Source organism: Nannobrachium achirus (genome assembly GCF_963921795.1).
Source record: "Nannobrachium achirus genome assembly, chromosome: 1".
Lineage (NCBI taxonomy): Eukaryota > Metazoa > Chordata > Actinopteri > Myctophiformes > Myctophidae > Nannobrachium > Nannobrachium achirus.
This window is the reverse complement of record NC_137810.1, coordinates 50,997,563-51,025,505: the sequence shown is the minus strand read 5'-3', so window position 1 is coordinate 51,025,505 and position 27,943 is coordinate 50,997,563. Positions and strand designations below refer to the sequence as shown.

Genomic DNA, 27,943 nt, shown 5'->3' with positions numbered 1-27,943 from the left:
TACATTTTTGACTGGTCACTGGTGCTGTATTTACCAAACAGCACTGTCATAATAGAGCATTGTCCACTCCAGCCTGTTAGTCCAGTGATGTTGTCAGAGTTAGGGTTAGATATCGTCGTTGTCCGATGAAAACCTTGTATGTCCAAAACCGTTTGTTTTGCATTTATCATTTTAAAAATTATTTAAACTAGTGAAAACATCCCGATCTACAAGCACACAACGCCTCGCACCGCGAGGCGTTGTGTGCTTGTAGATCGGCTGTTTTCACTACTTTTGTGCGACGGCCTTGTATGATGAAGCAGGGCTTTACTTCGCGAAAAGGAACGTACACATTTGAAGCTTGGAGATACAAGGTTTCCACCCGACAACGGTGATATACTTTTATTAGAATGTTGCTTTTACTTTATCACTGCCTCACTCTGTGTGTGTGTGTGTGTGTGTGTGTGTGTGTGTGTGTGTGTGTGTGTGTGTGTGTGTGTGTGTGTGTGTGTGTGTGTGTGTGTGTGTGTGTGTGTGTGTGTGTGTGTGTGTGTGTGTGTGTGTGTGTGTGTGTGTGTGTGTGTGTGTGTGTGTGTGTGTGCGTGCGTGCGTGCGTGCGTGCGTGCGCGCGTGCGTGTGCGCGTGTGTGTGTGTGTGTCAGAGGGGAACCTGTTCACAGCTACGGTGACAGACTTCCTGGCCATCGATGCAGTGATCTACCGCAGCCTTGGGGACAACCTGGCCCTACGCACTGTCAAACACGACTCCAAGTGGTTCAGAGGTATACTCCCACGTGTGTGTGTGTCTGTGTGTGTTTGTGTGTACACATGTATTTGCATTATTGTGTGCATTCTTTTTGTTTTACGTTTATGTGTGTGCGCATTGCCCTTGTTTCTTTGGTTGCCTTTCTTTTGCACACTTCTATCGTTGCTGTCGGGCAGAAACCTCTTACCTCCATATATTTTAACTTTTGGAGTATTTATTTTCGTAAATGATCACACCGTACCGCACAAAAGCATCAAAAGTAGCAGATCGACAAGCTCAGAACGCGTCGCTTCACGCCGCATTTTGAGCTTGTGGATCCTCTGTTTTTGCTACATTGGACATATGAGGTTTCCACCCGACAGAGGCGATATTGGAACTGACTTCTGCTGTTTGTATTATGGTTATTATTGCTGTCTGGAGGGCGCTGGGTTGAGTTTTATGTGCACATCACTTAGCCTCTGGATGGGTGTGTGACTGTGTGACTGTGTGTGTATGTGCGTGTGCGTATGCGTGCGTGTCAGCGGCAGTCAGGGCAGAGCGAGCTGACTCAGCACACACACACACACACACACACACACACACACACACACACACACACACACACACACACACACACACACACACACACACACACACACACACACACACACTCACACACACACACACACACACACACACAAACCGTCCAGGCAGGTTGACAGCCTGCTCAGGTCATGGCCGCTAGACGAGTCAGTCAAGCTTAAGTCCTGTCTGCCCTCGTCCACATCCCCATCACGCTGCCACGGAAAAACACACAAACGTACTCTGTAGGGCAGGACACAGACGAGTAGGGCACAGACGAGCAGGGCACAGACGAGCGGGCACAGACGAGCAGGGCACAGACGTGCCTAAGTGGCAGGTTGTTGCTGTGCATCATTGGTGCCACCATGTCCCCTTTTGGCCAGTATAACTTCATGATGCATAAGCCTACACATGGGGTACAATCACATGCAGCTATATTTGTGTCCATGCCTAAAAATTATAATAAATAGGGACAGGGGGTAAGGCATGGCGGAAAATAGGGCCCATGGGGTGCAAACACTCGACATGAAGGGAACTGTGTGACCGCTTAATCTGTTTCTTCCTTGAGTCCATGATAAAAAACACTTTTTTATTATCAATTAAGTATTGTCGTGTATTGTTAGTCTGTTCAGAAGTTATGTGCATTTGTGAAAAGTCAATCAGTTCTTCCTTGGCCAACCCTCAACACCATCTTTTGTGTAAATCCAGACTAGACTAGACAAACAGGCAGGCAGGAACAAAAGCATCACATCTCCTCGGCGGAGGTGGTAACAAGCAAAACACAATAATTCTCAATAACAGACAAACAGAGGCGGCAGTCAGGCGGTCCCAGGTGCAGGGTACTTAGGCGACAATCAAGTCCCCAAAATATAAAGGCGTGGTAAGACGATTATTGCTGGTTATGAAATCATGTTTCACCGAGAAATGAAATTAGGCACAGCCTTTGATTTCCTTTTTTTTTCTCCTCCACTGTCTCCCTTGCTGCCCGTGTTCTGTCTTTGGATGTGAATGATGTGTTGGCGAATGTAGCGTAGACAGTAGACTAGACAACGATATTGACTCTCCCTTCTCATGCTCCATCTATATTTCATGCACCTCTCTTACTCTCAGGGGTGTCGCATCAAGTTCTGGGCCCTGGGTGCAAGGATTCACTGGATCATTTTGTGCTTTAACTATTGAAAAATAGCAGATATACAAGCTCACTGCGCGGCACCAAGTGCCGCGCTGCGAGCTTGTAGATCTGCTATTTTTGAAAAACCGTGAAAATGTGTCCAAGTCTTTGAATATGTCAAATCCTTTTTGAAAAACCTATGTTTCTATGTCAGTGGTGCTCAAAACCTTTCACGTGAAGGACCCCCAAAATGATATGTATTTTGCCACAGAGCCCCATCTCAAAATATTTAGTTCCAGGGACCCCCCAGAAGCAAAATTTGAGTTACAAATATTCACTTAGAAAATACACATTCAAAGATTTGCACACATTTTCACGACTTTTCAGAAATAGCAGATCTACAAGCTCGCAGCGTGGCACTCGGTGCAGCGTGGCACTCGGTGCCGCGCTGTGAGCTTGAATATCTGCTATTTTTCAATAGCTAAAGTATAAAATAGTTAAGGCCCCTCCAACTTGGGCCCTAGTAACTCAGTCCCACTTCCCCCCCCCCTTGTGACGCCTCTGCTTACTCTACCAACATCCCCCCCCCCCCCCCCCTCTCTCTCTCTCTCCTGTCTGTCCATACAGAGCCCTATTTTGTCAGTGCTGTGGAGTGGGGAGCTCACATTTACTTCTTCTTCAGAGAGATGGCCATGGAGTTCAACTATCTGGAGAAGGTACGGTACAAGGGGGGATCACGGTGAACTGCAGCTCAAAAAGACACGGAGGGTATCAAGAACATGTACTTTTCACTTCTTATGTCAGTGGTGCACTGTTTGATTGATTGAATATTTTATTAGACAAAATTCAAGAACAGTGCAAGTGTATAGTCAATACAAAATAAATGTAGTACGGCACAAGTACAGTTAAACACCCTGCCTAGAAGGAACACCCCAAATAAACCCTTTACGGTGTTGTTTATGCACTTACAGATCTGCTATTTTCTTTTTTGAAAAATCACGAACGTTAGTGCAAATCTTGACAGTGACGATACACAGTGACATACACCCGCACGCTGCCCAACCTTCCCTACACAGCACAAATGTATTTAAGGTTGTAATGTTTTGGTCACAGACGACCTCCCATGACGTAAAATAAATGTTGTGCTTCCTCCTGTATCGTGCAGGTTGGACATTGGCGGGTATAATCTTTTTATTTTTTAAGGTTTTAAAGAAAGGGGTAATGGTGAGGGGCGGAACTTAGCGAAGGTCAATTATTTGGTGGGCCCACTTGCAATATCCTCACGGTCCACCAGTGGGCCCCGGACCACAGATTGGGACACGTTGTGAGCTTGTAGGTCGGATATTTTCAAATAGCCATGGTATAAAAATGAAATAGGGCTAAAGCGGTTTATGTATGTTTTATAATATTATAATTTATACCTGCAGAGTAACTAGTAACCAAAGTTTTCAAATAATTGTAGTGGAGTAAAAGTACAATATTAGGATCCGAGTTGTAGTGGATCGAAGTGGAAGTAAAAGTAGGCCTATTGGAAATTGGAAATACTCAAGTAAAGTACAAATAACTCAAACGTGTGCATAAGTACATTGTAAATGCACTTAGTTACTTTACACCACTAGGTACAGATCCATTCATCTCATATAAAATGGAATGTAGAGAATCTGAGAAGAGGTCTGAAGTTCAGGATTACAGTAACAAGATACCAGAGCCGCAGCAGCTATTACACTGTTGATATTAGTTGAACATCAGCGTCAGCCAGTACGATGACCTTTTCTCGTTGCATTATTATTTTTTTTGCGTATCTAATCGAGCAAATTGTAATGTGATCGAACATCCCATGCCCTGAATTAGCCTCTGGAAGACTTGTAAACTCTGTGAATATTTTCTGGCCGTACCAGAATGAGGTCTGACTCTGCATCTTCCTGAAAAAAAAAAAAAAAAAACAATATGTCAATAACGCAAAACCTTTCTATCTGATAAATTAGCAATTCACATTTGGGGGCGAGATGTGCGCGCGCAAGGCATTTGCTTTGGGCCTGTTTACAGGGAGCATTGGGAGAGTAGGTAAATACTAAAGTGACATCGCCGTTTCGTGGCTGAGATTGTTCAAAGAAGCAATTTCGCGAGATGCACTGACGTTTTCATGAATAATTGATATTAAATTTACCGTCGTAAAAACAAAATAAAGTGTCAAAACGGAGCTTCATGCATTGCAAATAACATGCAAATGATTGTATTTAGAAAATCGCCCCGGAGCTGCTGATTTCCTTTTGTGTGCATGTTGTTTTATGGAGATGAAAAACCCTGGAGATGATTCTTCCTTCCACAGGTTTGCGTTTGAGTTTTATGCATGCTGTTTTTTAACCTGTTGAAAGCGGGAAAGCCACTTTAGCCATTATTTTATACATTGCCTATTCAAAATAGCAGATGTACAAGCTCATATGAGATTGTAGATCTGCTATTTTCGAAAAATCGTCAAAATGTGTACACATTTTTTAATATACGAATAAAGCAGACATTTTTAACTCTATATTTGCTTCTGGGGAGTCCCTGGAACAAAATATTTTCAGATAAGGGTCGGTGGCCAAATACTACATATAATTCTGGGGGTAAATGCCAATGCCAATATACGTCTAGGAACGTGATAAGAATTACCGCGGTGCGACGTCACGGCCCCGTTATCACATCCCTTGACGTGAAAAGGTTTGAGCACCACTGATATAGAAACACGTTTTTTAAGAAAACTGTTTTAGGGTTTATTAGACAAATAATTTGTAGAATCGGCCTCAGGTCTTAATGGGTTAAAAGTGATCTCTGTGTGGATGTGTACCATGTTGCATGTTGTGTGCACTGCACACTCACACACATGCACACTGCACACTCACACACGTGCACACTGCACACTCACACACGTGCACACTCACACATGTGCACACTGACACTCACATGTGTGCACACTCACTGCTCATGTGTGAACACTGTGTTTAACAACGTGGCCTGAACCCACATTATAGACGTACTGTATGGAAGTATTTATGAATGTGTGCGGTACGTGCAGTTATGCAAAACGTCCTTTACAAAGGCACGCACGTCCAAACCATAACATACCAGGTGCCGGACAGAAGAACTATTCAAACGGAAAAACAGCGTCTGCACACTCGATCACGCTTCCACGGATATGTATTATGTTTTTATATTGCCTCCAACGGCGCATTGGAGCATCTGAAGAGACGCTTGTGGTAGTAATAGTATACATATCAGGATTCAGTTTTCAGACTCTGTTTTTCTGTTTTAAATTTGTATAGCTCACGTGCATCTCTACTTGCATTCTCTTAACCACTTGAGCCTTATAATAGGAGCTTCTGTTTTTTAAGGAAAAAACTTTCTTTAAAATCTTTACACATTTTTAGAAATTATGACTTAATTAATTTTTTTGAAATTCGTCTGGGTTCATGTGGTTAACATACATATGCTGTATAATGAAATAGTTAATTGTGATATTATCAAATATATTGTCTCTTGTCGGGTGGAAAAATGTTACTGTTCAGGTTTGAAATGTAAAAGTAGCAGATCTACAAGTGGATCTGCTATTTTTGTCTACTTTCAGTGTGGACACATTTTTCAGTTTCTCTCCAAAACCACTAGGAATCAATTTTTGTCTTGTTTTATACAAGACATTTTTGCTATTTTGTTTGTTCCTAAAGACTTTTCATCATTAATCATTTCCACGTCAATCTTTTTGTTCAATGAGGTTTGGCCTTATAGATGTAAATAATGCTGTTTTCTGTGTTTTCTTAAATTAGTCATGTAGAGTGTTACAAAATCGTTGTCTAAACGTCAAAAATACGACTGTAATTTGTAGCTTGCAGCCCTTGGACTTTTGGTATTTTGCTGACTGAGCCATCTTACGTTGAGTAGCCCTGCTGTAGTGTGATCAAGTCGTAAAACACAAAAGTTTGAATTTGGAGATGTTGTCTGACCGACAGCAACGATATATAGCAGTGTTGATTTCAGTCTGACCAGAGGCACGGATAAAACAAAGGGCGTGTCAAAAGCAAAGGTAACCCTGCGTGCTGCTTGTTGCGTCCAGGTGATGGTGTCCCGTGTGGCGCGGGTGTGCAAGCGTGACCTGGGCGGCTCCCAGCGCGTCCTGGAGAAGCAGTGGACGTCCTTCCTGAAGGCGCGCCTCAACTGCTCCATCCCCGGAGACTCCCACTTCTACTTCAACCTGCTGCACTCCACCAGCCCCATCATCAGGATGCACGGCCGCGACATCGTCCTGGGAGTGTTCTCCACGCCAGCTAACAGGTAGGGATGGGACCATATGAAAGTGTCATGTCACGATGATTGTGACCAAAGAAATCGCGATTTACGATATTACCGCGATAATTAAAATCCATTGTCACGGGGCGGAACGTTTGCCAAATAATAGCAGATCTACAAGCTTGTAGATCGGCTATATTTTGGCAAAGACATTTGATATACAAGCTCACAATGCAGCGCAAATCAACGTGTTGTGAGCTTGTAGATCTGCTGTTTTCACTAGTTTGGGTCCCGGGCAAATGTCTGATTTCTCTTTTGGGTCTCGTGCTAAAACGTTTGGGAACCACTGATCTACTGTATACTAATTGCTTACTATGCTATACTATGTTCTCTGTGGTCATAGATCAGTGATCTCTATCACGATATATAACTCCACCTCAATTGTATTTCAACTGTATTATACTCCAGTTTCATTATTCATAATCATATTTGGGTAAAGATGACGCACGCTTCAATCCTTTCCCTTCATAGAGCATCCGGGCTTCTGGCTTGTAAGTGGGGATAAACCGTTGAAGGCCTTACATGGAATTCCACTTTGCACGGAATGTTTTCTGTGCATTCCAACTAAGGTCCGTTGAGACCTAATGAGACAGTTTGAGTCCAGTCCTGCAGCTGCAGGGCCCTAATGGTCATTTCAAGCTCATATACTAATATATCTAAAGAAGCGCCAGGCTCTGCTTGGTGTTTGTCCACTTCGGCTCCCTGAGCAGAACCAGAGGCGTCAATTGGGTATGGCAGGGGTATGCAGCGGCCATACCCTGCCATGGGTCCAGGGGGGGAAATAAAAGTTACCTTTAAATATAAATCCATGAATGTCTCTTTGTCTATCTGTATTATCTTGTTAAATTTCAGTAAAATAACTACAACATTTAACAAAATGGTCTCTTTAACAAGGTATTGTCTCACGTTTAACATGCCAAGTTTAGCTGCACTTGAACAACCATTCCAGGCTGCCATATCCAGCCCAAGAAACCGTAGAAACGGGGGGAAATAGAATGTACTTCTTAAGGTATGGCAACATGACTGGTGACACCAGTCATGTTGCCATACCTTAGCTTTTTCTGAACTGACGCCACTGACCAGAACGGCAAAGACGACGACACTGCACTCCCATGGTCTTCCTGACTTCCTCACTCCTTCTCCCTTTACATCTGCAGCCTCCCTCTTCTCTCTCCTAAATAAAGCGCAGGAGCATATCGTCACTGTCGGGCAGAGACCTTGTATCTCCGGGTTTCAAATTTGTATGTTTTGTCGTAAAGTAAAGCCCTGCTTCATCATGCAAGGCTGTCGCACAAAACTAGTGTAAACAGCAGATCTGCAAGCACACAACGCCTCGCGATGTGAGGCGTTGTGTGCTTGCAGATCGGCTATTTTCGCTATTCTAAACCAGTGTCAAAATCATAAATACAAAACGAACGGTTTTGGACATACAAGGTTTCGACCCGACAGCGGCGATATCATATACCTCCTCAGCGCTCTTTTCTTGCCTTTTCCCTTCCTCTTCTCTCTCTCTCTCTCTCTCTCTCTCTCTCTCTCTCTCTCTGTGTCTCTCTGTTTCACATTCTCACTTTCCGCTGTCTTCTCTTGTCTCCAGTTCCCTGACCTCCTGATAGTACAGCAGATGTTTGTGTCGAAGGTGGGAGCGCAGCAGGAAACCCACAGCTCTCGCTTTCATCCCACTTCAGTACGGAAAAGGCCCCGGGGCGGCAAAAAGTGCACATGCAGAGAGAGAAAGACCCAACTGGTGGTCAAGAAAGATTTTATTATCATAATTTGGTAATTCAGTCGGGCTCCGAGCCTCTCCAGGCACCGGTGTTCTGTCTGTCCATTGTCTGGTATCCCCTCTCTCTCGGCCTCGTGCGCGCGGCAGGGACAGCGAGGCGCCCTGCAGACTGTGTCATTACAGGTGTGGTTATCTGGTATGCGACTGTTAAGTGACTCCTGGGCCGCACGCAGCGAAAGCGTTAGGACGGAGGAGTGTAGCCGCTCGTTTTCCCAGGTCCACTCCTGAGTCACGCTGTTTTGACTTTTCCTGCGAGCCACCAGCCGAGGCAATTTGTCTGGCGAGCGTTTAGTGTGGCGGAGAGAAGGCCACGCAGGCAGCGCTGCTGTGAGCTTTATGGCTTTCATCACTCCTTCTCTCCCTCTCTCTCTCTCTCTCTCTCTCTCTCTCTCTCCCTAACCTGATTTATACTTAGGTACGTGCCAGTGTCGTGTGCTGGAAATGCCGATCTACAAGCTCAAAACGTGTCGTGCCGTGACACGTTTATGAGCTTGTAGATCACTCCGTTTTCTGTGCACAACACCGGAGCGCAACTAAGTACAGCTGCCCTCTCTCTCCCTCTCTCTCCCTCTCTCTCCCTCCCTCCCTCTCTCCCTCTCTCCCTCTCTCCCCTCTCCGTTTATCCATCCACCCAAGCCCTGTTCTCTCTCTCATTCCTGCTCTCCAGTCATTTATAATAGCGGCCAGCAGCAGTTTACCCAAGCATATGTGTGTGTGTGTGTACAGCTGGTTCTCCTCTACGGCATGCTGATAATTCTGCTATCTGGGAGCCATTGTGTGTGTGTGCGTGTGTGCGTGCGTGCGTGCGTGCGTGCGTGCGTGCATTTATCTGTATGCCTGTCTCTGTCTGATGTGTGTGTGTGTGTGTGATTGACTGCATGTGTGTGTGTGTAGTAATTTGACACGCACGCCACTCATACACACACCGGCCAGTGAGCGTGAACCTCCTCCAGACCAGACGCACAGAGACAACATGCTGCTGATTAAACACTTTCAGCCTCGACTGTAAAAACAAGAGGACGCGCATGTTGTGTATTATTGACTTCCTTGTCCTTGACTGTTTTCTTCATGTCCTCCATTCTCTCTCTCTCTCTCTCTCTCTCTCTCTCTCTCTCTCTCTCTCTCTCTCTCTCTCTCTCTCTCTCTCTCTCTCTCTCCCCCCTCCTTGACATTCTCCCCACACTCCTGTTCGCTCTCCTTTTCCCCAACTTCATCCTTGGATTTTTTTGTCTCCACCTGTATTTTTTCAACATTGTCCCGTAGTATAGATCAGTGGTTCTCCACCTTTTCAGGCCGCAACCCCCAAAATAATCACATTTTAACTGGGGACCCCCGGCCCCACCCTGACGAACAGTAACAGTTGAGGCATCCCGGTTCTATTGTGAAAATAGCAGATCATGTTGATCGACTATTTTCACAGTTTCTGCCACTAATATATGACAATTTGGCCAATGTTTAATTTGTCATTTTAGAGGTATTAAAAGTCCTTAAATTGACACTTTAGAAATGTGCTAAACACTTAAACTTTATGTTGGTTTGTTTACTGTTGAGTGAGAAAACAATGTTGCGCATTAAGTTAATCACCTGGGGACCCCCCAAAATAATTCTTGGGACCCCCCCCCGGGGTCCCGACTCCCGACACACAGGTTGAGAACCACTGATATAGATGATCAGAGATCTCAACCTATTTTGGTATGTCTGGAACAGCAGCGAAAATGGCCGCTGACAAACCTCCTGCATATATGCCTGTTGCTTGGAAACAATGAAGTATACTGTATCACCATACAGTGAGTGGTGGACAAGCAAGCAACACCATAGCGACCGTCAGGTCAGAGCTTCTAAATACGGCACAAACTTGTCGTCGTCGCAGTTGGCACAATAGATCCAGATCCGAGGGAAAATGCGGGGGATAACTTCCTTACGCGCTTGGTGTACTTGCTGTGGAAGAGCTGTACTTGGCTGTGAAAGTCCTAAACAACATGGATTCCGTCTCCTCCTCCGTGGGCCGTGGCACGTAAATCTCCTGAAGCGACTGTTTTAACAATCTGAGCAGTGTGTGAAAGCCACAGCCAATCAGCGAGGAGGCAGCAATCAGTGATGAGCGGCACCAGCTGAGCTGGCTGTGTGTGAAAGACACGGGCAATCAGTGAGGAGCGACCCAGCTGAGGTGCAGCAGCGTTCGTTTAAAGAGCTGAGCTGTGTGTGTGAAAGCCACAGCCAATCAGTGTTGTTTTGCGCGAGTCACGGACTCACGGACATGAGTTGGAGGTTTTCATAGTAACTGCAACCTGACGGTCGCAATAAGGGGTAAGGCATAGACGAAAATAGGGCCCAGAAAGTTACACGGGTACAGAGTTACACATAGATAAAGGAACACTGGGGTATCTTACTGTGTACGTATATTGCATTGCATTTGCTGTGCGATAATAATAAGCATGCTGCTGAGAACCTGGGTGTCCGGCAGCAGCATTCAAATGATTCTAAAGCATTTATTATTTGAACATGCCTGGAGTACAAGATGGGTTTAATGTGCCAAGAGCCTCATAGATAGCATCAGCTATAAGTGAATAGCCACGGAAGGTTGATACTGAGTCGATTTATTCGGCGAATTATTATAAGCTTTCGGGCACCCAATGTGTCCTGCGTGATAAAGCCGCAGCCGTCTGCCACCTTAATGGAGCACAACATCCCAAGGCAGTTCTTTAAAAAAAAGAAAAAAAAAAAATGTTATTCAGTGTTTGACTCCCCCTGACAGGGAACTGTTTACAGGTGCATGAGAGTGTCAACTGATGAAACACATCAAGCATTTTTACCTTTTTATGTTACATTATGGAGAGAGTTATTGTGCTTAAAAGCTCGCCAGCATACTGTATACACGGCCGCACATAAATATTTCTGCAGCTTCGGGTTTCTCTCTGTTGTTCCAATTTGTGTTGGTGCTCTATCTGTCTCTGCAGCCACCCTCACTCTTCCCTAATCCTCCATTTACCAGACAGCATCGCTTCTCCTCTCCTCCCTCTCCACTATTTTCTCTTTCCTTTCCTCTCCTCTCCCCTCCCCAGCACACTCCTTTCCTATCTTTTCTCCCCATCTCCCCTTTAATGTCCTCTCATCTTTTCCAACGTCGTGTTGTCTTTCAGAAAGCGCCCCTTGGCCGTCCACTAAAGCCTTCAACGTGTCTTGAATTACACTGCACCCTATGATCTTGACCTGTGCACCTTCCACACGTCTGTCTGTCTGTCTGTCTGTCTGTCTGTCTGTCTGTCTGTCTGTCTGTCTGTCTGTCTGTCTGTCTGTCTGTCTCTCTCTCCCTCTCACTTTCTGACTTCAAGGGAGAGAGGAGGAGCAGGATTAGGGGTTCTCAGTGTTGTAAAGTAACTAAGTACATTTACTTAAGTACTGTACTTAAATATAATTTTGAGGCATCCGTACTTTACTTGAGTATTTCCAATTTCCAAATATGTTACTTCTACTCCACTACATCTCGGATCCAAATATTGTGCTTTTACTCCACTATATTTATTTGAAAACTTGAGTTACTAGTTACTCTGCAGATATACATTATAATATTATAAAACAGGTCCCATCCTCTTTTACAGTACACTTTAAGACATAATAAGACATAATAAGTACACTTTAAGACATAATAAGACATAATAAGACAGAATAAAGCCATAATAAGAAATAATGTGTTGGTAATTAGAGCTAATATATTTTATTAGACAGAAACAAAGACATATAGTAGAAAGAGCGAATACATTCTCTGGCACCGTCACCTGCTGCGGAACTGCAGCGGCAGACACTGCCGCACGACCGCTATTCGACCAGCAGTCGCACTGCATCGCTGGCGATAGGACCAGCAGTCCCGCCAGTAGGACCGGCGGCCGCCGCACGGACCGGCAGGTCCCGTAGCGGTAAACTGCCCGTCCGTGCGGTGGTGGCTGAGACAGAATAGCAGAAAGCGAATACATTATCTGGCACCGGCATCGCTGGTAACTGCCGCGGCAGCCTCCACCGCACGGACGGGCAGTTTACCGCTACGGGACCTGCCGGTCCGTGCGGCGGCCGCCGGTCCTACTGGCGGGACTGCTGGTCCTATCGCCGGAGATGCAGTGCGACTGCTGGTCGAACTAGCGGTTGTGCGGCAGTGTCTGCCGCTGCAGTTCCGCGGCAGGTGACGGTGCCAGAGAATGTATTCGCTCTTTCTACTATTCTGTCTTTGTTTCTGTCTAATAAAATATATTAGCTCTAATTACCAACACATTATTTCTTACTATGGCTTTATTCTGTCTTATTATGTCTTATTATGTCTTAAAGTGTACTGTAAAAGAGGATGGCACCATAAAACATACATGAACCACTTTAGCCTTATTATATACCTAGACTATTTGAAAATAGCCGATCTACAAGCTTGATGCGACGCGTTGTGAGCTTGTAGATCTGCTATTTTCAAACATTTTTGTACTTTTACTTTTGATACTTTAAGTATATTTTGATGCCAATACTTTCGTACTTTTACTCAAGTACATTTTGAATTCCAGACTTTTACTTGTAAGGGTGCCCGCACACCAAAATACCTATGAGAGTGGAATCCGCGTTCCGCCAATGCATTTCAATGACAAGGGAGCGTTTTTTGCAGAAATCCTCTGCTGGCATGAAAACGCTTCACTCTCATTGAAATGCATTGGCAGAACGCGGATTCCACTCTCATAGGTACTTTGGTCTGAGGGCACCCTAACAGATTATTTCAATATTGCAGTATTGATACTTTTACTTAAGTAAAACATTTGAGTACTTTTTCCACCACTGGGGGTTCGGGTTCTAGTACAATTTTGGAGCTGGAGTCCAACACGCACATGCACACACACGCACGCACGCACGCACGCACGCACGCACGCACGCACGCACGCACGCACGCACGCACGCACGCACGCGCACACACACACACACACACACACACACACACACACACACACACACACACACACACACACACACACACACACACACACACACACATGCTGTCTGTCTCTATCTCTTTCTCCCTGGGAACTGTGTGTTGATGGATCTGTGTGCCTGCGATGCAGTTCTTTATCAAGCATCACAGCGGAGATGACTCTCCCTTTTTCTCTGCCTGGTGAAGACATGCTCCTGAATTCTCCCTCCCTTTACCCCATCATACTCAGGGGGTATTGATCTTGATAGTGTGCATGTCTGTGCTTGTGCAACTGTTCGTGTGCAACTGTGCATGCAACAGTACAGTGTACTGACGAATGCTGTGCATGGTCTGGAGTGATTGGTGGGTGGGTGAGTTCATGCATGATTGTGTGCGTGCGTGCGTGCGTCCATGCGTGCGTGCGGTAAATGGTGCATTTATATAGCGCTTTTATCCAAGGCACTTTACAGAGATTGTGCATTACATTCACCCATTCACACACACATTCATACATCGATGGCAGAGGAAACCATGCAAGGCACCAACCTGCTCACCGGGAGCAACTAGGGGTTCAGAGTCTTGCTCAAGGACTCTTCGACACTAACTCTGGGGGAGCCCGGGATCGAACTGGGAACCTTTCGGTTAGGTTTTGGTGCACCTCTGCCGCGGTCCAAGTGACTACAATGGAGCGCTCCCTACCTCCGGTTCAGCCAATCACAAGCTTCAAAAATGAGTCCGTGGCGTGGTTATCCCGTTTCCACTCTAGAGAACATAAACTCGCTTTCGGGAACCCTCCGTGTTCAAAGGCGGTTTCTCTACCCCTGAGTGTGTATGTATGTGTGTGTGTGTGTGTGTGTGTGTGTGTGTGTGTGTGTGTGTGTGTGTGTGTGTGTGTGTGTGTGTGTGTGTGTGTGTGTGCGTGTGCGTGTGCGTGTGTGTGTGCAATCATGGACAGATTATAAACTGGGCCAAGGGGACCAGTGCCCAGGAGCCCTTGGTCCACGAGGCTCAATGACAATGATTCACTAAACGTTAATGGTGAAATACATAGGCCCCTCAGTCTATACAGTACCCTCTGCTTCACTGGTGCATGCGTGCGCATGTATAATAGTTAGTACCTGTTGGTAGGGATGGGACAAAAAGCGATATTATCGTTTATCGTGATAAAAACACTCACGATAATCGTATTGTGGAGATTTAATTTATGGTGATCCTCCGTCATGCAATGGGATCAATTCACCTTTTATTTGTCAAGCTGGATATCCGGTACCACTTAAACTCTCTATAATTGGTCCTTTTACCAATTATAGAGAGTTTAAGTGGTACCGGATATCCTTATAATATACTTATAATATACGTACTTGAAACAGTCTCTTTTTCACTCTAGATCGGCTATTTTCTCTATATCTTAGACATTTGTTTGCGAATTTATGGAATTTCTTAGATTTCTTATTGTATTTATTAATGAAATGACTTACTGTAGAAAAATCGTTGAATTCTTTTTATTCATGAAAATCCTTTTGGGGTATGTTTTTTGAAAACGTTTTTCTAACAATCAAAAACCAAAATGTAGCAAAAACTAAAAATAAAGGAAACCCACAAAAATGTGTCCGCGTCCCACAAATGGGTCCCGACCCGCCCAGAGCTTGCATGGGAACCTGTGCAGCAGATAATTAGTTATGGTCGTTACTCGTTATGAAAGCCACGTGACCGCCTGTGCGTAAACACAGCAGACGAGGAGGGACATCAGGGGGACAAGGAGAAGGCGGGGGACCGGTTCACGGGTGACAGGAGGAACAGGAATGGAAGGGAGGACGCGCAGATGTGCTGGCCATGCAACGCATCCCCCTGGGTCTGCAGCAGCAGCAGCGGAGCGCAGCATTAGAACCCATTTAGACCGGGAACGCGCCTTTGTTACGTTACTATTATTTTCATGCTTTAACTATTTAAAAAATAGCAGATATACAAGCTCACAGCGCGGGCCCGAGTGCCGCGCTGCGAGCTTGTAGATCTGCTATTTTTTGAAAAATCGTGGAAATGTGTGCAAATCTTTAAATAACCTGTATTTATGTTTAAAGCTAATTTTTGTAAATATTTGCTTCTGGGGGGTCCCTGTAACAAAATATTTTGACGTGGGAGGTCGCCGGTAAAATATATTGTATTTCTAGGGGTTCTTGACATTACAAAGTTTGAGCACCACTGATTATAGAACTTTTAAAGAAAACCGTTCGGATTTAGAAGTAGGTATTTAGGTATTTTTCTAAAATGGGTTAGGTGGGAACTGGAAATGGGGGGAACGTGTGTGCGTGTGCGTGTGCGTGTGCGTGCGTGCGTAGCAGGTGTGCCGTGTGGAATTCTGGGCAACCATGATATCACATCACTACTAGAGCCCCCCGACATTAATCAAACAATAACAGCCTACAAACCATGGCGTACTTTGTGGGTTCCCTGTCTGCTGCAGCCTGCAGGGCCCCAGGAAAACTTCTTAACATTTCATCCCTGTTGGGTCGGTCGGTGCCCCTGGCGGGAAGAGGGAACAGCGAGTAGTGCAGTTGACAGGAGAGTCAGGATCTCACTGAGAATATATTATACAAGTCATGGAGGTGCTAGAGCTAGTCGCTCCCCCTTAGGCCGGGGTCCGCTAGAAGAGGGTTCAGGGAGAGAAGAGCAGTGGTATCAAGCAACTAAGGACATTTACTCAATTACTATGCTTAAGTACATTATTGATGTATTCCATACTTCTCTGTACTTTTACTCTACTACGTCTCAGAGGCAAATATTGTACTTTTACTCCACTACTATTATTTGAAAACTTTGGTTACTTTGTATATTTTTATTATTATTATTACAAAACATACATTAACCACTTCAGCCCTACATTATACAGTATACATTTTGGCTGTTTTAAAATAGCAGATCTACAAGTATACAAATGTATAAACATCTTTTGAAAATAGCAGATCTACCAGCTCACAATACATTTGAAAACTTGAAATGGGACATGCTGCATAATGAGTACCTTCTACTTTTGGTACTTTTAAGTACAAAGGTATTGGTATACTTAAGTACATTTTGAAATCTGTAACAGACATTGTAACAGAGTATTTCAACATGCAGTATTGATACTTTTACTTAATTAAAAAAGATGTGAGTACTTTTTCCACTACTGGAGAAGAGAATGCAAGCACGCGGGGAGCTAACGAGAGGAGAATTCTACAGGAAAAATAAGGAGATTTGCGTGAAAGGCAGAGGCACGGTCGTTGACGAAAAGCCAAGAATGAGAATAACAGAATAATACAGTATAGGGAATGAAGACTGATGCCAGAGTTGTTGGGGTAGTCGTATAGAAAGTTTAGCGATAGATAAACAGATTATCGTGGAGAAGAAACACCCTCCCCCCCAAAAAAAGAGAGTTTGAGATGGAGGATGTGACAGGTTTTAAAACTTCTTCCTGCTAGCTGTTCTAGGTATCATTCGAAGGTGTCATTTATGTGCGCGGGGGGTTGCAGTTGAGAAGGCTGAGAAGGCTGACGGTGAAGCGAGTTTCCACTTGGTGGAAGCAAGTTGACCTCTTTCACTCCAACACTGACTCCATACGGAGGCAGCCTAAATGCCTGTCAGTCAGACACTGAGAGAGAGAGAGAGAGAGAGAGAGAGGGAGAGGGAGAGGGAGAGGGAGAGGGAGGGTGGGGGGGAGCAATAAATGGAGACAGAAATCGACAGGCTGGCAAAGTAAGAATGCAGAAGAGACACAGCATCAAGTGAGGAAACAATTAGGAATTTACTACTGTACACTTCCCCTGTACAATGATGAATGGACGACGCGATGCATTGTGAGCTTGTAGATATTCTAGCAGTTTTGGGTCAAATAGGGACACCAGGGTTAATGTGGTTAAAATGTGCATTACAATAAGCAGCAGCCATGGACGAGGAATCGAGGATGACGAGGTGCTTTTTTTCAAGCAGCAGCACAGCATGAACATAATACGAAGTGTGAAGAGTGCCTGCGTCAGACACGGGGCATATAGCTTGCACAATGAAATCCTCTGGGGCCCTATTAGTCAACTGTCAACTCAAAATGGACCCAAATGAATCCGGATGGCATTGAGGATATTACTGTGTATGTAGGCCTACAGTACAGTAGCACAGAGCAGGTGACACGCAGAGAGGCAACCAGCTGGCTGGCATCAGGGACTGTCTGGGGGCAAATACTGTAGAAGGGTCTTCAACAGGGGGTCCCGGACACCTAGGGGGTCCTCAGAGTTACTATAGGGGGTCCTCCAAAAATGTGTGATATAAACTGTTTTCTCCTTTTTATATTAACCACTTGAACCCTAATGTCCTTATTCTGAAACTTTAGCCAAAAATAGCAGATCTACAAGCTCACAACGCCTCGCAGCGCGAGGCGTTGTGAGCATGTAGATCTGCTATTTTTGGCAAAGAGGATTGGTACAGAGGGGAAAAAGACTAAGTACATAGAGAAAGGTGAACTTTATTAAGTTTTGACGGTTCAAGTGGTTAAATATCTGAAAACAAAAATTGGCATGAATCCAAAATACACTGATGATCGTGCTGTCAAACGACGAAACTATATGGAATCTATGAACAGGTTGTGGGGGTCCCTGCTTCATCTCTCGCTCAACTAAGGGGTCCTTGGCCTGAAAACGTTGAAGACCCCTGGTCTGGGGCAAATAGAGGGGTAGGCGTCGTCGCCTCCCCGCCTATGAATGCTAAGTTCTTCCTGGAGGAGCTTCCACAGACCCCCCCCCCCCCCCATTTGAAAATATATGCCAGGGACCCCCATATAAGAGAAGATTTTTAGGGCTCTGGCAGTGATTCTCAATCATTTTAATTTCAAGGACCCCCAGTTTGACATGCATTTTAGCTGTGCTAATGAAGCTGTGCTTCATTAGCTGTACTCCTTTCTTCCTTGGTGCTGCTGCACTTCATTAATAGCAACACCACATCAACAACATGGCCACCATGGTAGAGAGACAGAGAGCGGCGTCTGTCTCTCAGCCCATGTGTTTCTACACTAGGGCATTCACCAAATATTCGAATATTCGAATATCAAAGTCACTATTCGACGTTGTTCACCGAAGTCGAATATTCGCTTATTTTTTATTTTTTTTATTGTTTTCTCTTTGAAAAATATATAGTTTATAAAGCTTGGCTATAGATAGGAAGTCATAAGAATGAGTTGTCAATGTAATATGATTTACACTCATATTTCTATTCTAAACCACACATGCATTTTAGGCTACAGACCCCCCATTTAAAGGCATTTCTTATATGGTAAAATCAATGATAATGTAACTCTGAGAGTGTACAAATGGAACCAAATGGACCCTCTCTGAGTGACATACCCATAAGGGTCCATTTGGTTCCTAACTAACATTTAGCTGGGGACCCCCTGGAACTCCCTCAACTTGAAGGACTCCGCTTTGAGAACCACGGGCTTAGGGGCCCCTGTGAATGAGAGTTGAGTGTAATCTGTTTTCACAGAGAGAGAAAGAGAGAGATAGAGATAGAGGGGGGGGGGGTTATTTGCAATTTGCATAGCACATTTAGAAAATCGAAGGCAATTGAATATGCTTTAAACAAGACATTGAGCGTTGAGGGAAAAGTTGGAAATAAACCCATAAAAGCCCAATTGAATAAAATAGCTGCAGTTTTCTGGGAGTTTGTAATAAATCTGCAGACCATTTGCCATTAGAGAGAGAGGGGAGAGCGAGAGTGAGGCGTGCGTGCGTGCGTGCGTGCGTGCGTGCGTGCGTGCGCACACACTGAGCACTGTGCGCCTAGAAGAAGGAAGAGGGTGACTCAGCATCACTGATTCTCTCTCTCTCTCACACACTGAGGCATGCACGCGCGCGCGCACACACGCACATCACTCCAGACCACCATTAGTCAGTGGCCAGTGGGACACACAATGCTGCGTTGTACAGTCAGTGTGCTGTTGCATGTTTGGAAGGACAGAGTTGTTTTTACTCTCTCCTTCTCTTGGTCTCCACTCTGTTTACCTCTTTGGTCCTCAGTACGGAGCTGTGCTTCATTAGCTATACTCCTTTCTTCCTTGGTGCTGCTGCACTTCATTAGCAACACCACATCAACAACATGGCCACCATGGTAGAGAGACAGAGAGCAGCCTCTGTCTCTCAGCCCATGTGTTTCTACACTAGGGCATTCACCAAATATTCAAACATTCGAATATCAAAGTCACTATTCAACGTTGTTCACCGAAGTCGAATATTCGCTATTTTTTTTATTTTTTTTATTGTTTTCTCTTTGAAAAATATATAGTTTATAAAGCTTGGCTATATAGGAAGTCGTAAGAATGAGTTGTCAATGCCCCTGGTGGATCAATTTGTTAATGCTTTATACCAGGGCTTCTCAAACCTTTTTAGGCCGTGACCCCCAAAATAAACATATTTGAGCTGGGGACCCCCACCCTGACTTGGAATTGTAGGTATTACATTTAATGTGACTCGGTTCCGCAGATAAATATTGTGAAAATAGCAGATCTACATGCTCACAACGCCTTGCAACGTGAGGCGTTGTGAGCATATAAATCGGCTATTTTCACAATGTTTGCCTCCTTTTACTTAATATTTGACAGTTTGGCCAGTCCTGTCGAGTATTTGACTATTCGAATACTGTGAGGTCGAATAATTCGAATACTAAAAATCACTATTCGTGAATGCCCTAGTTTCTACACTGAAAAACGGTTGGCCCACATTAATTTAACGACTTCAAATAATTATCTACGTTGTTAACAATTTAACAAGTAGCAGTAGGCATATGAGTATCTATTTTACATAATGTGTGTGCACTGTGCATTTATGCAAAGTGCATAATGTTTGTGTGTGAAGTCTTATTATTAAGTAAGGTGGCCGGTGAGCGTGGTATGTTTAAACCATTTTTATTTTGTTCCTGGTTTTCTTCTTCCTGGCCAGCTTGTTCATAAACCTTATTTATTGTCTGGTAAAGTAGCAACTTTCCCAGATGATTTCCACAGCCTACTATCAGTGGCCTTGTGGTTGCGAAGTCATTTTCCCTGTAAACAGTCCATGGTTGGGAATGGGATGGCTATTAGGGTCTTCCATAATTCAGAATGGCAGGGTCAACAAAGGGCCTAGGCATGACCATGTCCTTCAGACCAATGGATCCTACAGTAACAATACCAAAGCCATCATGTCAAAGTGTGTCCATATAAATAGATACTGTGAGGCTGAATTGCACCTACATAAATATATATACTGTGGTGAAGTTTTTAAATGTACCAACCTGTTGCACATAGAACACACTGTGAAGTTGTTTACAAAAAGTTAAAGTACAGTAGCTACTAGCTACTACGGTAAAATAATGCCATTGGTGTATACAATATACCAAACTTTATGCACATGTACAGCTGAGGATGCTTTTTTTTATTACTTATTATTACTTATTATTTTATCTTTAGATGTGTTGTTTTTGTTGTTTTGCTGTTATTTCATATATACCGCTGCATTGTCTGAAGGAAGCCGAACAAAAATAAGTTTTACTCTTATGTACCTGTACAAAAGACGTAACAATAAAGCACAACCTTGAACCTTGAACCTTGAACATGGCAGAACAGTACGTTGTTCTGCCAACAAGCACAGGGTTCAGATCATAGTTATGCTCTAGCTGCTGCAAGGACAAGCTGCACCATATAAGACAGGATGTACTAAACCAACAGCTACACAGTATCAGGCCCAAGCGGGACATCTTGGCTCAAAGCTGCAAAATAGCTGCAAAATATCATATCATAAAGGCACAAGATATTGTACTTGGTGAAGGTTAGATAGAAACAACCATGATAGCAATATCATATACTCTTCCCCACCCAGGCCCAGGCTCACCATTCTTGTTTTTGTCAAGACTTTTCCTTAGCATAGAGGTGGAATGTTATGACCGCAACCCAATGCACGGCAAAACCACATGGAGACAATGGTGGATGGATGGATGGTGGATTCTAAACCACACACACAAAAACAACAACAACTAAAAAACACGATTCTTTCTGTTTTGCACCATCTTCATGAATAAAATACATGGAACACTCTGCCATTTCCAATGGCTAAACTTACATTAACAAGCACATCAGACACAGAGCCTCGAGCAGCACAGGTATACGCTGTTATCTAGGACAACACTACGTTTCCACCGGGCTGCTCTGGTCCGCAAACTGCTTCATTGATCACCCAGTGCACAACTTTCAGTTCTTTATCTCCCCACAAATACTCTCATTTTCTCAGTCTGATTGAGGATTTTGTTTCCGCCCGGAGATGGAAAGTCTATGAGCGCAATCCGTATGCACGGGTAGCGCTGGCTGCTGCCATGGGCCATAGAGGACACATGGTGATGTACTGCAGCTGCTGAGGCATTTCGGGCACATTCACCATTTCTAGGAGATCTACCTCCCTCCCCTGCTGCTGCTTGGCCAGGGAGAACGTTGTTGATGGTCATGTGGCCAGACAGGAGCCAGAGACAGGATGCTGCCCAGTTATTTATTCTTCTTTGTATTTACTGTAATTAAAAGAAAAATGACTGTACAGGCCCCATTTTCTGTTTGTTCTGTACAAATCATTTGACATATCCCGTTGTGTTTGCTGAGATTTATAGGCCATGGGTCTTCAACGTTTTCAGGCCAAGGACCCCTTAGATGAGAGAGAGATAAAGCAGGGACCCCCACAAACTTTTCAGAGATTCCATAGTTTCATTGTTTGACTGCACAATCGTCAGTGTATTTTGGATTCATGTTAATTAGTGTTTTCAGATATTTAACCACTTTAACCGTCAATACTTAATAAACTTGACTTTTCACTCTATACTTAGTCTCCTCTTTTCCCCCTCTACACTAAACCTCTTGCTCACAACGCCTCGCAGCTTGTAGATCGGCTATTTTCGTCTAAAGTTCTCCGAATATGGACACTATAGGGTTCAAGTGGTTAATATAAAAGAGAAGAAAAAAGTTTCTATCGCTCAAAGATTTGGAGGACTCCCTGTAGTAACTCCGGGACCCCCTGTTGAAGACCCTTGGTCTACTTGTCATCACGTCATGTCATAAAGATGTGTGTGAGCCGTTAAGTCTTATTGTTGATGCCATGTGTCAATCGTGTTTGTACCACCGTCCAAACAAAGGCTGCGAAATGTAGGTGTTGTGTTTCTGCTGCCTCGCAGTCACTTGGGGAGTCCTTGGTGAGAAGTCAGGCAGTAACTTGCATTGACATAATGGCTAAACAAGTTGACGGTCAATTGTACATCAAACGGAAAGTAAAGGCATGTACAGTAGGATGAGTGTGTGTGAATCATTTGAGATGAAGAGAGAAAAAGAGAGATTATCTCAACCCAAACACCCACACAACACATTTATATTGATGTATTGGTCAAATCACCACAAAAAAAGAATCTAATCCAGCCACATGTAGCCTATGTCTTCATTTCTGTACATGATTTCAAGATGGCGCTGTATTAGAATTAATTACTATTGGTGCAAACATGCAGACTTTGATCACTTCAGTTCCATGATTATTACCTCATTGTGTTGGAACAGTTGGAACAGTGCAGGCCATCTGTTCTTGAACTAATGCTGGCTTCTTGGATGACTGCCTCCTGTCATCTGTAGGCAAACGTGCAAGCCTTTTTGTCTGCGGTGACCTTTTCATTGTTCCTTGTCCCAATCTCTGTCAGAAGTTCTGGTGTCTCATTTCCAAGGCTGTCCAGAGTCACACCAGTAAGGAAGGATGGATAAAAGTTTGCCTCTGCTCATTTTGGCCTTTCGCTTCCCTTTCTTAGCTGGGAAAGCATCTGTAGTAGCTTTAGATTATAGGGAGTTCACTGACAGAGCTGGACATCCCTGAATTCTAGTTTCCTATCTTGTACTTCAGTCAATGTGTTTCCCACTGTGGAAACCATATAGTACTGTACATTTATTTATTACAACCAGGAGGCAGACTCCTGGTTGACAGTACTCCTAAAGATTTTGTCCAAAAAGCACACAAATCCGTCTATAGTCATGTGATCAACATGGATCTGTCTGATATTCCATCCTAATTGGCTAAGATTGGCTTCCAAAGTTTGCAGGATTGGTCAGTTTTTAACAAAATGCCTCAAATCATGAACACAGCGTGTGATACATGGCACCCTTTTCCACTTTGGCCTATTATAGCACCACCAGGAGGCCACAATTATTTGTTTCTAGTTCATATTATCTGTGTGTGTGTGTGCGTGTGTGTGTGCGTGCGTGCGTGCGTGCGTGCGTGCGTGCATGCGTGCGTGTGTCCTTGTTGACCTCGTGGGGGCACAGTTATGGTCCTCAGACTACAATTATGAAAATAATGTAATTATGCAGTTCGGGGCTAATTTACGGGTTACATTTAGAGTTATAGTGAAGGGTTAAGCTTATGTTTAGTCTGAGGGTAAGTGATAGGGATATTGAGGTTATGTTTTGTGGCTAGGCTATGGCTTAGGTTTTGGGTTTTTGATGAAATGTTTGATTTAATGTCCCCACAAAGATGGTAAGATACAGTAAGTATGTGTGTGCTTGTGGACCATGGGTTCTTCTATGAGCAATGTTCCACTCAGAGTCGTTGGTTCTGTTACGGCTGTACATTTCCATCAGTGGAAATGTATTCTGTGGCTTTCTGTGTTTATCTATGTATTGTATGAGATATTCTTTGTGCTATTTGTTTGATTCGAAACTGTGCTATATGAATCCCATACAAGTTCTGTTTGTTTGTTTGTCCCTCCCCACTGTTCCATCGCCTTTTGCCTGAGGGGGCAAAGCCACCCATAAGTACATGTGTTCTTCCTGACATGCTTTGTACTCTCTCCTGTCAGCCATGGCTGACATGCAGACCAGCACCCGGGCATTTTGTGCTTGTCATAAACCTCCAGAAGCTCTTTGCTCCTTATTTAATTCTCAGTACCGTTAGCCTCCAAATGTACTTCTAAAAAATAGCCTTAACAGTTCCAAGTGTAGTTAAACAGCCTGGAGAGGCGCATACTGTAGGGAGTTTAACAGGAACATGTTGTAAGGTTCATTTCTGTTTTACGAGAATCCTCCCTCGTCTTTTTGCAGAGAGGGAGAAGCTTCGATGACTCATTTCCTATTTTGTTTTATATTCAAGGAATTCAAGCCAAAGACTTGTCATGAGTCTAATCTGGCTATTGGGTCCATCGCATATCTCTGCTTCGCCCACATCTTATCCTGTCATCCTACCACTCTCAGTTCCAATTTCATTGCGTTCAGAGCGTGCAAAACCCAAAATATGACCGGTCCAAATCCAATTTGTCACTGTTTTGCTACCCTCTCTGGGAAAAAGCATGCATGCACGCACGCACGCACGCACACATACCGAACACAATTCACCTCCTATTTCATCCCCTTGTCATCCTCCACCTCCACCTTCCATTGTCATCTCTCTCTCTTTCTCAAATCTCTATTATCTGGTTATTCGTACTCTCTCCTCTGTACCAACAAGGCGATGCCTACTTGAAACAGAATTGACGTTTGATTCAATTGTGAGTCGACTAATGGCTGACTCTCTCCCTGTCTCTTCTCCCACCACCTCTCTTTTTCTATCGCTGTATCTCTCTTTCACAACCTCTTTCTCTACCTCTTCACTATATCTCTCTTGCCTCTCAGGGGCGTCAATTGGGTATGGCAGGGGTATGCAGCTGCCATACCCTGGGTCCAGGGGGGAAAATAAAAGTTACTTTTAAATGTAAATCCATGAATGTCTCTTTGTCTATCTGCGCTGGGTTATTATGTTGTTAAATTACAGTAAAATAACTACAAATGCAAAATGTAACATAATGGTCACTTTAACAAGGTATTATAATTATATTCTCCACACTTGTATTCTCCCCAGCTTGACAAAATGGTATATTACCAGGTTCCGCAGGTCAGCTGTACAGGTGCAATGCATTATTGTTAATTGTGGCACGTTTACTAACATGCTAAGTTTAGCTGCACTTGAAAAATGATTCCAGGCTGCCATATCCAGCCCAAGAAACCGTAGAAACCTGTGTAAAAAACGGTCAAAAGTCATTTTTTAAAGTTTTTTCAGACATTGTGAAAATAGCCGATCTACATGCTCTCAACGCCTCGCAGCGTTGTGAGCATGTAGATCTGCTATTTTCACAATAGAACCGTGTTATCCAAAATGTAATGCCTATTTTCCATGAGGACTCCCATCTTTGCCATACCCTAGCTTTTGCTGAACTGATGCCACTGTTGCCTCTACTTCTCTCTGTCTGTCTGCAGTATCCCTGGTTCAGCAGTGTGTGCGTTTGACATGGAGCAGCTGGCTTCAGTGTTTGATGGGAGATTCAAGGAGCAGAAATCACCAGAGTCCATCTGGACAGCTGTTCCAGACGAAAGCATCCCCAAGCCAAGGTACAGATGTGCTGTAATAGCTTTATTTATACCTCCATAGACCCAACAAGTTCAGAACATTACAGTATGTAAATTAAGCACTATACAATGTTGTATTCATCAAGTTATTAAGTTTGTAATAAATTGCACCTACTATACTGGCAATTCAGTAGACAAAGTAGTTTTGCTGCTAGACCTCAATTAACCACTTACACCCCATACTTAGTACTTTTAGTACTTTTAGTACAAGTGTTGTGAGCTTGTAGATCGGCTACTTACACTCAAAGTTGCCCTAGAATAGAGACGCTATCATGCTAGTAGTGGTGGGCAAAACCGTTCATTTCAGTGAACGAATCATTTTGTTCACGGCAATGATCCGTTCAAATGATTTCACGTTCATCGTTCAGTAGCGCGATCGTCGCGTGAAAAACACTATCACAGGAGCGTCCTGCATGCGTGCTGGGGCTATTAGGGGGAGGGGAAATGAACGAATTGTTCATGGTTCATTCTTGCGATTCAAATCACTCATGAACAACACATCACTAGACGCTAGGGTTCACATCGTTAAGGGACGTTCTTGTGAGCTGACTTGCAACATGCAATTGCTTGCAACAGAATCCCCTAACTGTGCATGCGGTTTGCAACATTATAAAACTGGACAGTCCACAGTCAACACCCAGGCGCAGAGCCACGACCGACTGCTGCTTGCATAGCGATGGTGTTGTCACAGTCCCTCCGGGATATGGGATATAAACAGCAGACGGTAACTGTGACTCATCAAGGTGATGAGTGGAGATTGTTTTCAGTCCAATCCAATCCAATTTATTTATATAGTCCATTTTACAAACACAGGGTTTCCAAAGTGCCCAAAAACCCATAAAAAAGTAAGTAAAAGCAAGTAAGTAAAAAGTAAGTAAAAGCAACAGTAAAAGAATCAGCTACCAGCAGGCAGCTTTTAATACTTTGGCTTTATTAAAAGCCAAAGTATAAAAATGGGACTTAAAGGAGTAGTTCACCCCCAAAATGTTTTTTTTCTATTGATTACTCATGCCATGGAGACTAGAGTTCAATAATATTTTTAGTTTTTTGTCGCATTCCTAAGACAAAAATGTGATAACAAAAAATTTACCCCCATTCGTTCCGGATGGGGACCCGTTTCGAAATGCGTCCCCATCCGGAATCAATGAGGGTAAATTTACTCAAATCAAATTTTTGTCTTAGGAATGTGACAAAAACCAAAATATATTATTGAACTCCACTCTCCATGGCATGAGTAATCAATAGAAAAAAAGTCATTTTGGGGGTGAACTACTCCTTTAAGGCGGCATTTAAAGTTTCAACAGTAGGGGCCGCTTCCCCCATTGTGCTACACGTCAACATCATATATTAGATGTATACTCTTATATATGAAGATGATTTTTCAAAAACACTAACCCCTTATCCCTAAACCTCTTTTCCTTTTTAGTGAGCTTAAAGATCGTCTATTTGAAGTGTTCTAAAATGTTTTTCAAAATAGTAAAAAAAAGGCAAAGAAGATAGGGGGTAAGGCATGGACGAAAATATAATCCTCTATGTTCCTTTAAGGTTAGGTTAGGTTTTAGACCATATCGTCACTGTCGGGCAGAAACCTCATATCTCCAAGTTTCAAATTTGTACGTTTTTTCACAAAGTAAAGCCCTGCTTCATCATACAAGGGCGTCACACAAAGGTAGTGAAAACAGCAGATCTACAAGCACACAACGCCTCGCACCGAGGCGTTGTGTGCTTGTAAATCGGCTGCTTTCACTAGTTAAAATCATTTTTAAAATGATAAATGCAAAACCCACGGTTTTGGACGTACAAGGTTTTCACCCCACAACGATGATATACAGTAGGATTATCCCAGCCTGAGGAGAAAATGCTCCCTGTATTGCGTCAGGGCAAAAAACGGTCCCCACTCTGCCATGTTCTTGCAGTCTTCTCTTCTCCCAGATCCAGTGGCAGCGCAGGCCTGTAGCACGGCTGTGTTCTGTGCAGATGGAGTTGATTTGAGTTCTGGGGGAGATTAATGGCCTTGATGGGCGTGTGTTGATTGATGGCACA

General features: G+C 43.9%; 1 protein-coding gene across 1 annotated transcript in view; it reads left to right on the top strand.

The window, feature by feature from the left end:
• sema6bb (sema domain, transmembrane domain (TM), and cytoplasmic domain, (semaphorin) 6Bb) overlaps positions 1–27,943 on the top strand; it is a gene marked incomplete at its 3' end in the record, with an annotated part of 264,150 nt that overhangs the window by 172,087 nt on the left and 64,120 nt on the right. The window contains exons 8-11 of the mRNA XM_080751140.1: positions 641–760; positions 3,044–3,132; positions 6,507–6,724; positions 25,751–25,882. Coding sequence (XP_080607266.1) covers positions 641–760; positions 3,044–3,132; positions 6,507–6,724; positions 25,751–25,882 — 559 coding nt within the window. The remainder of the gene's footprint in view (positions 1–640; positions 761–3,043; positions 3,133–6,506; positions 6,725–25,750; positions 25,883–27,943) is intronic.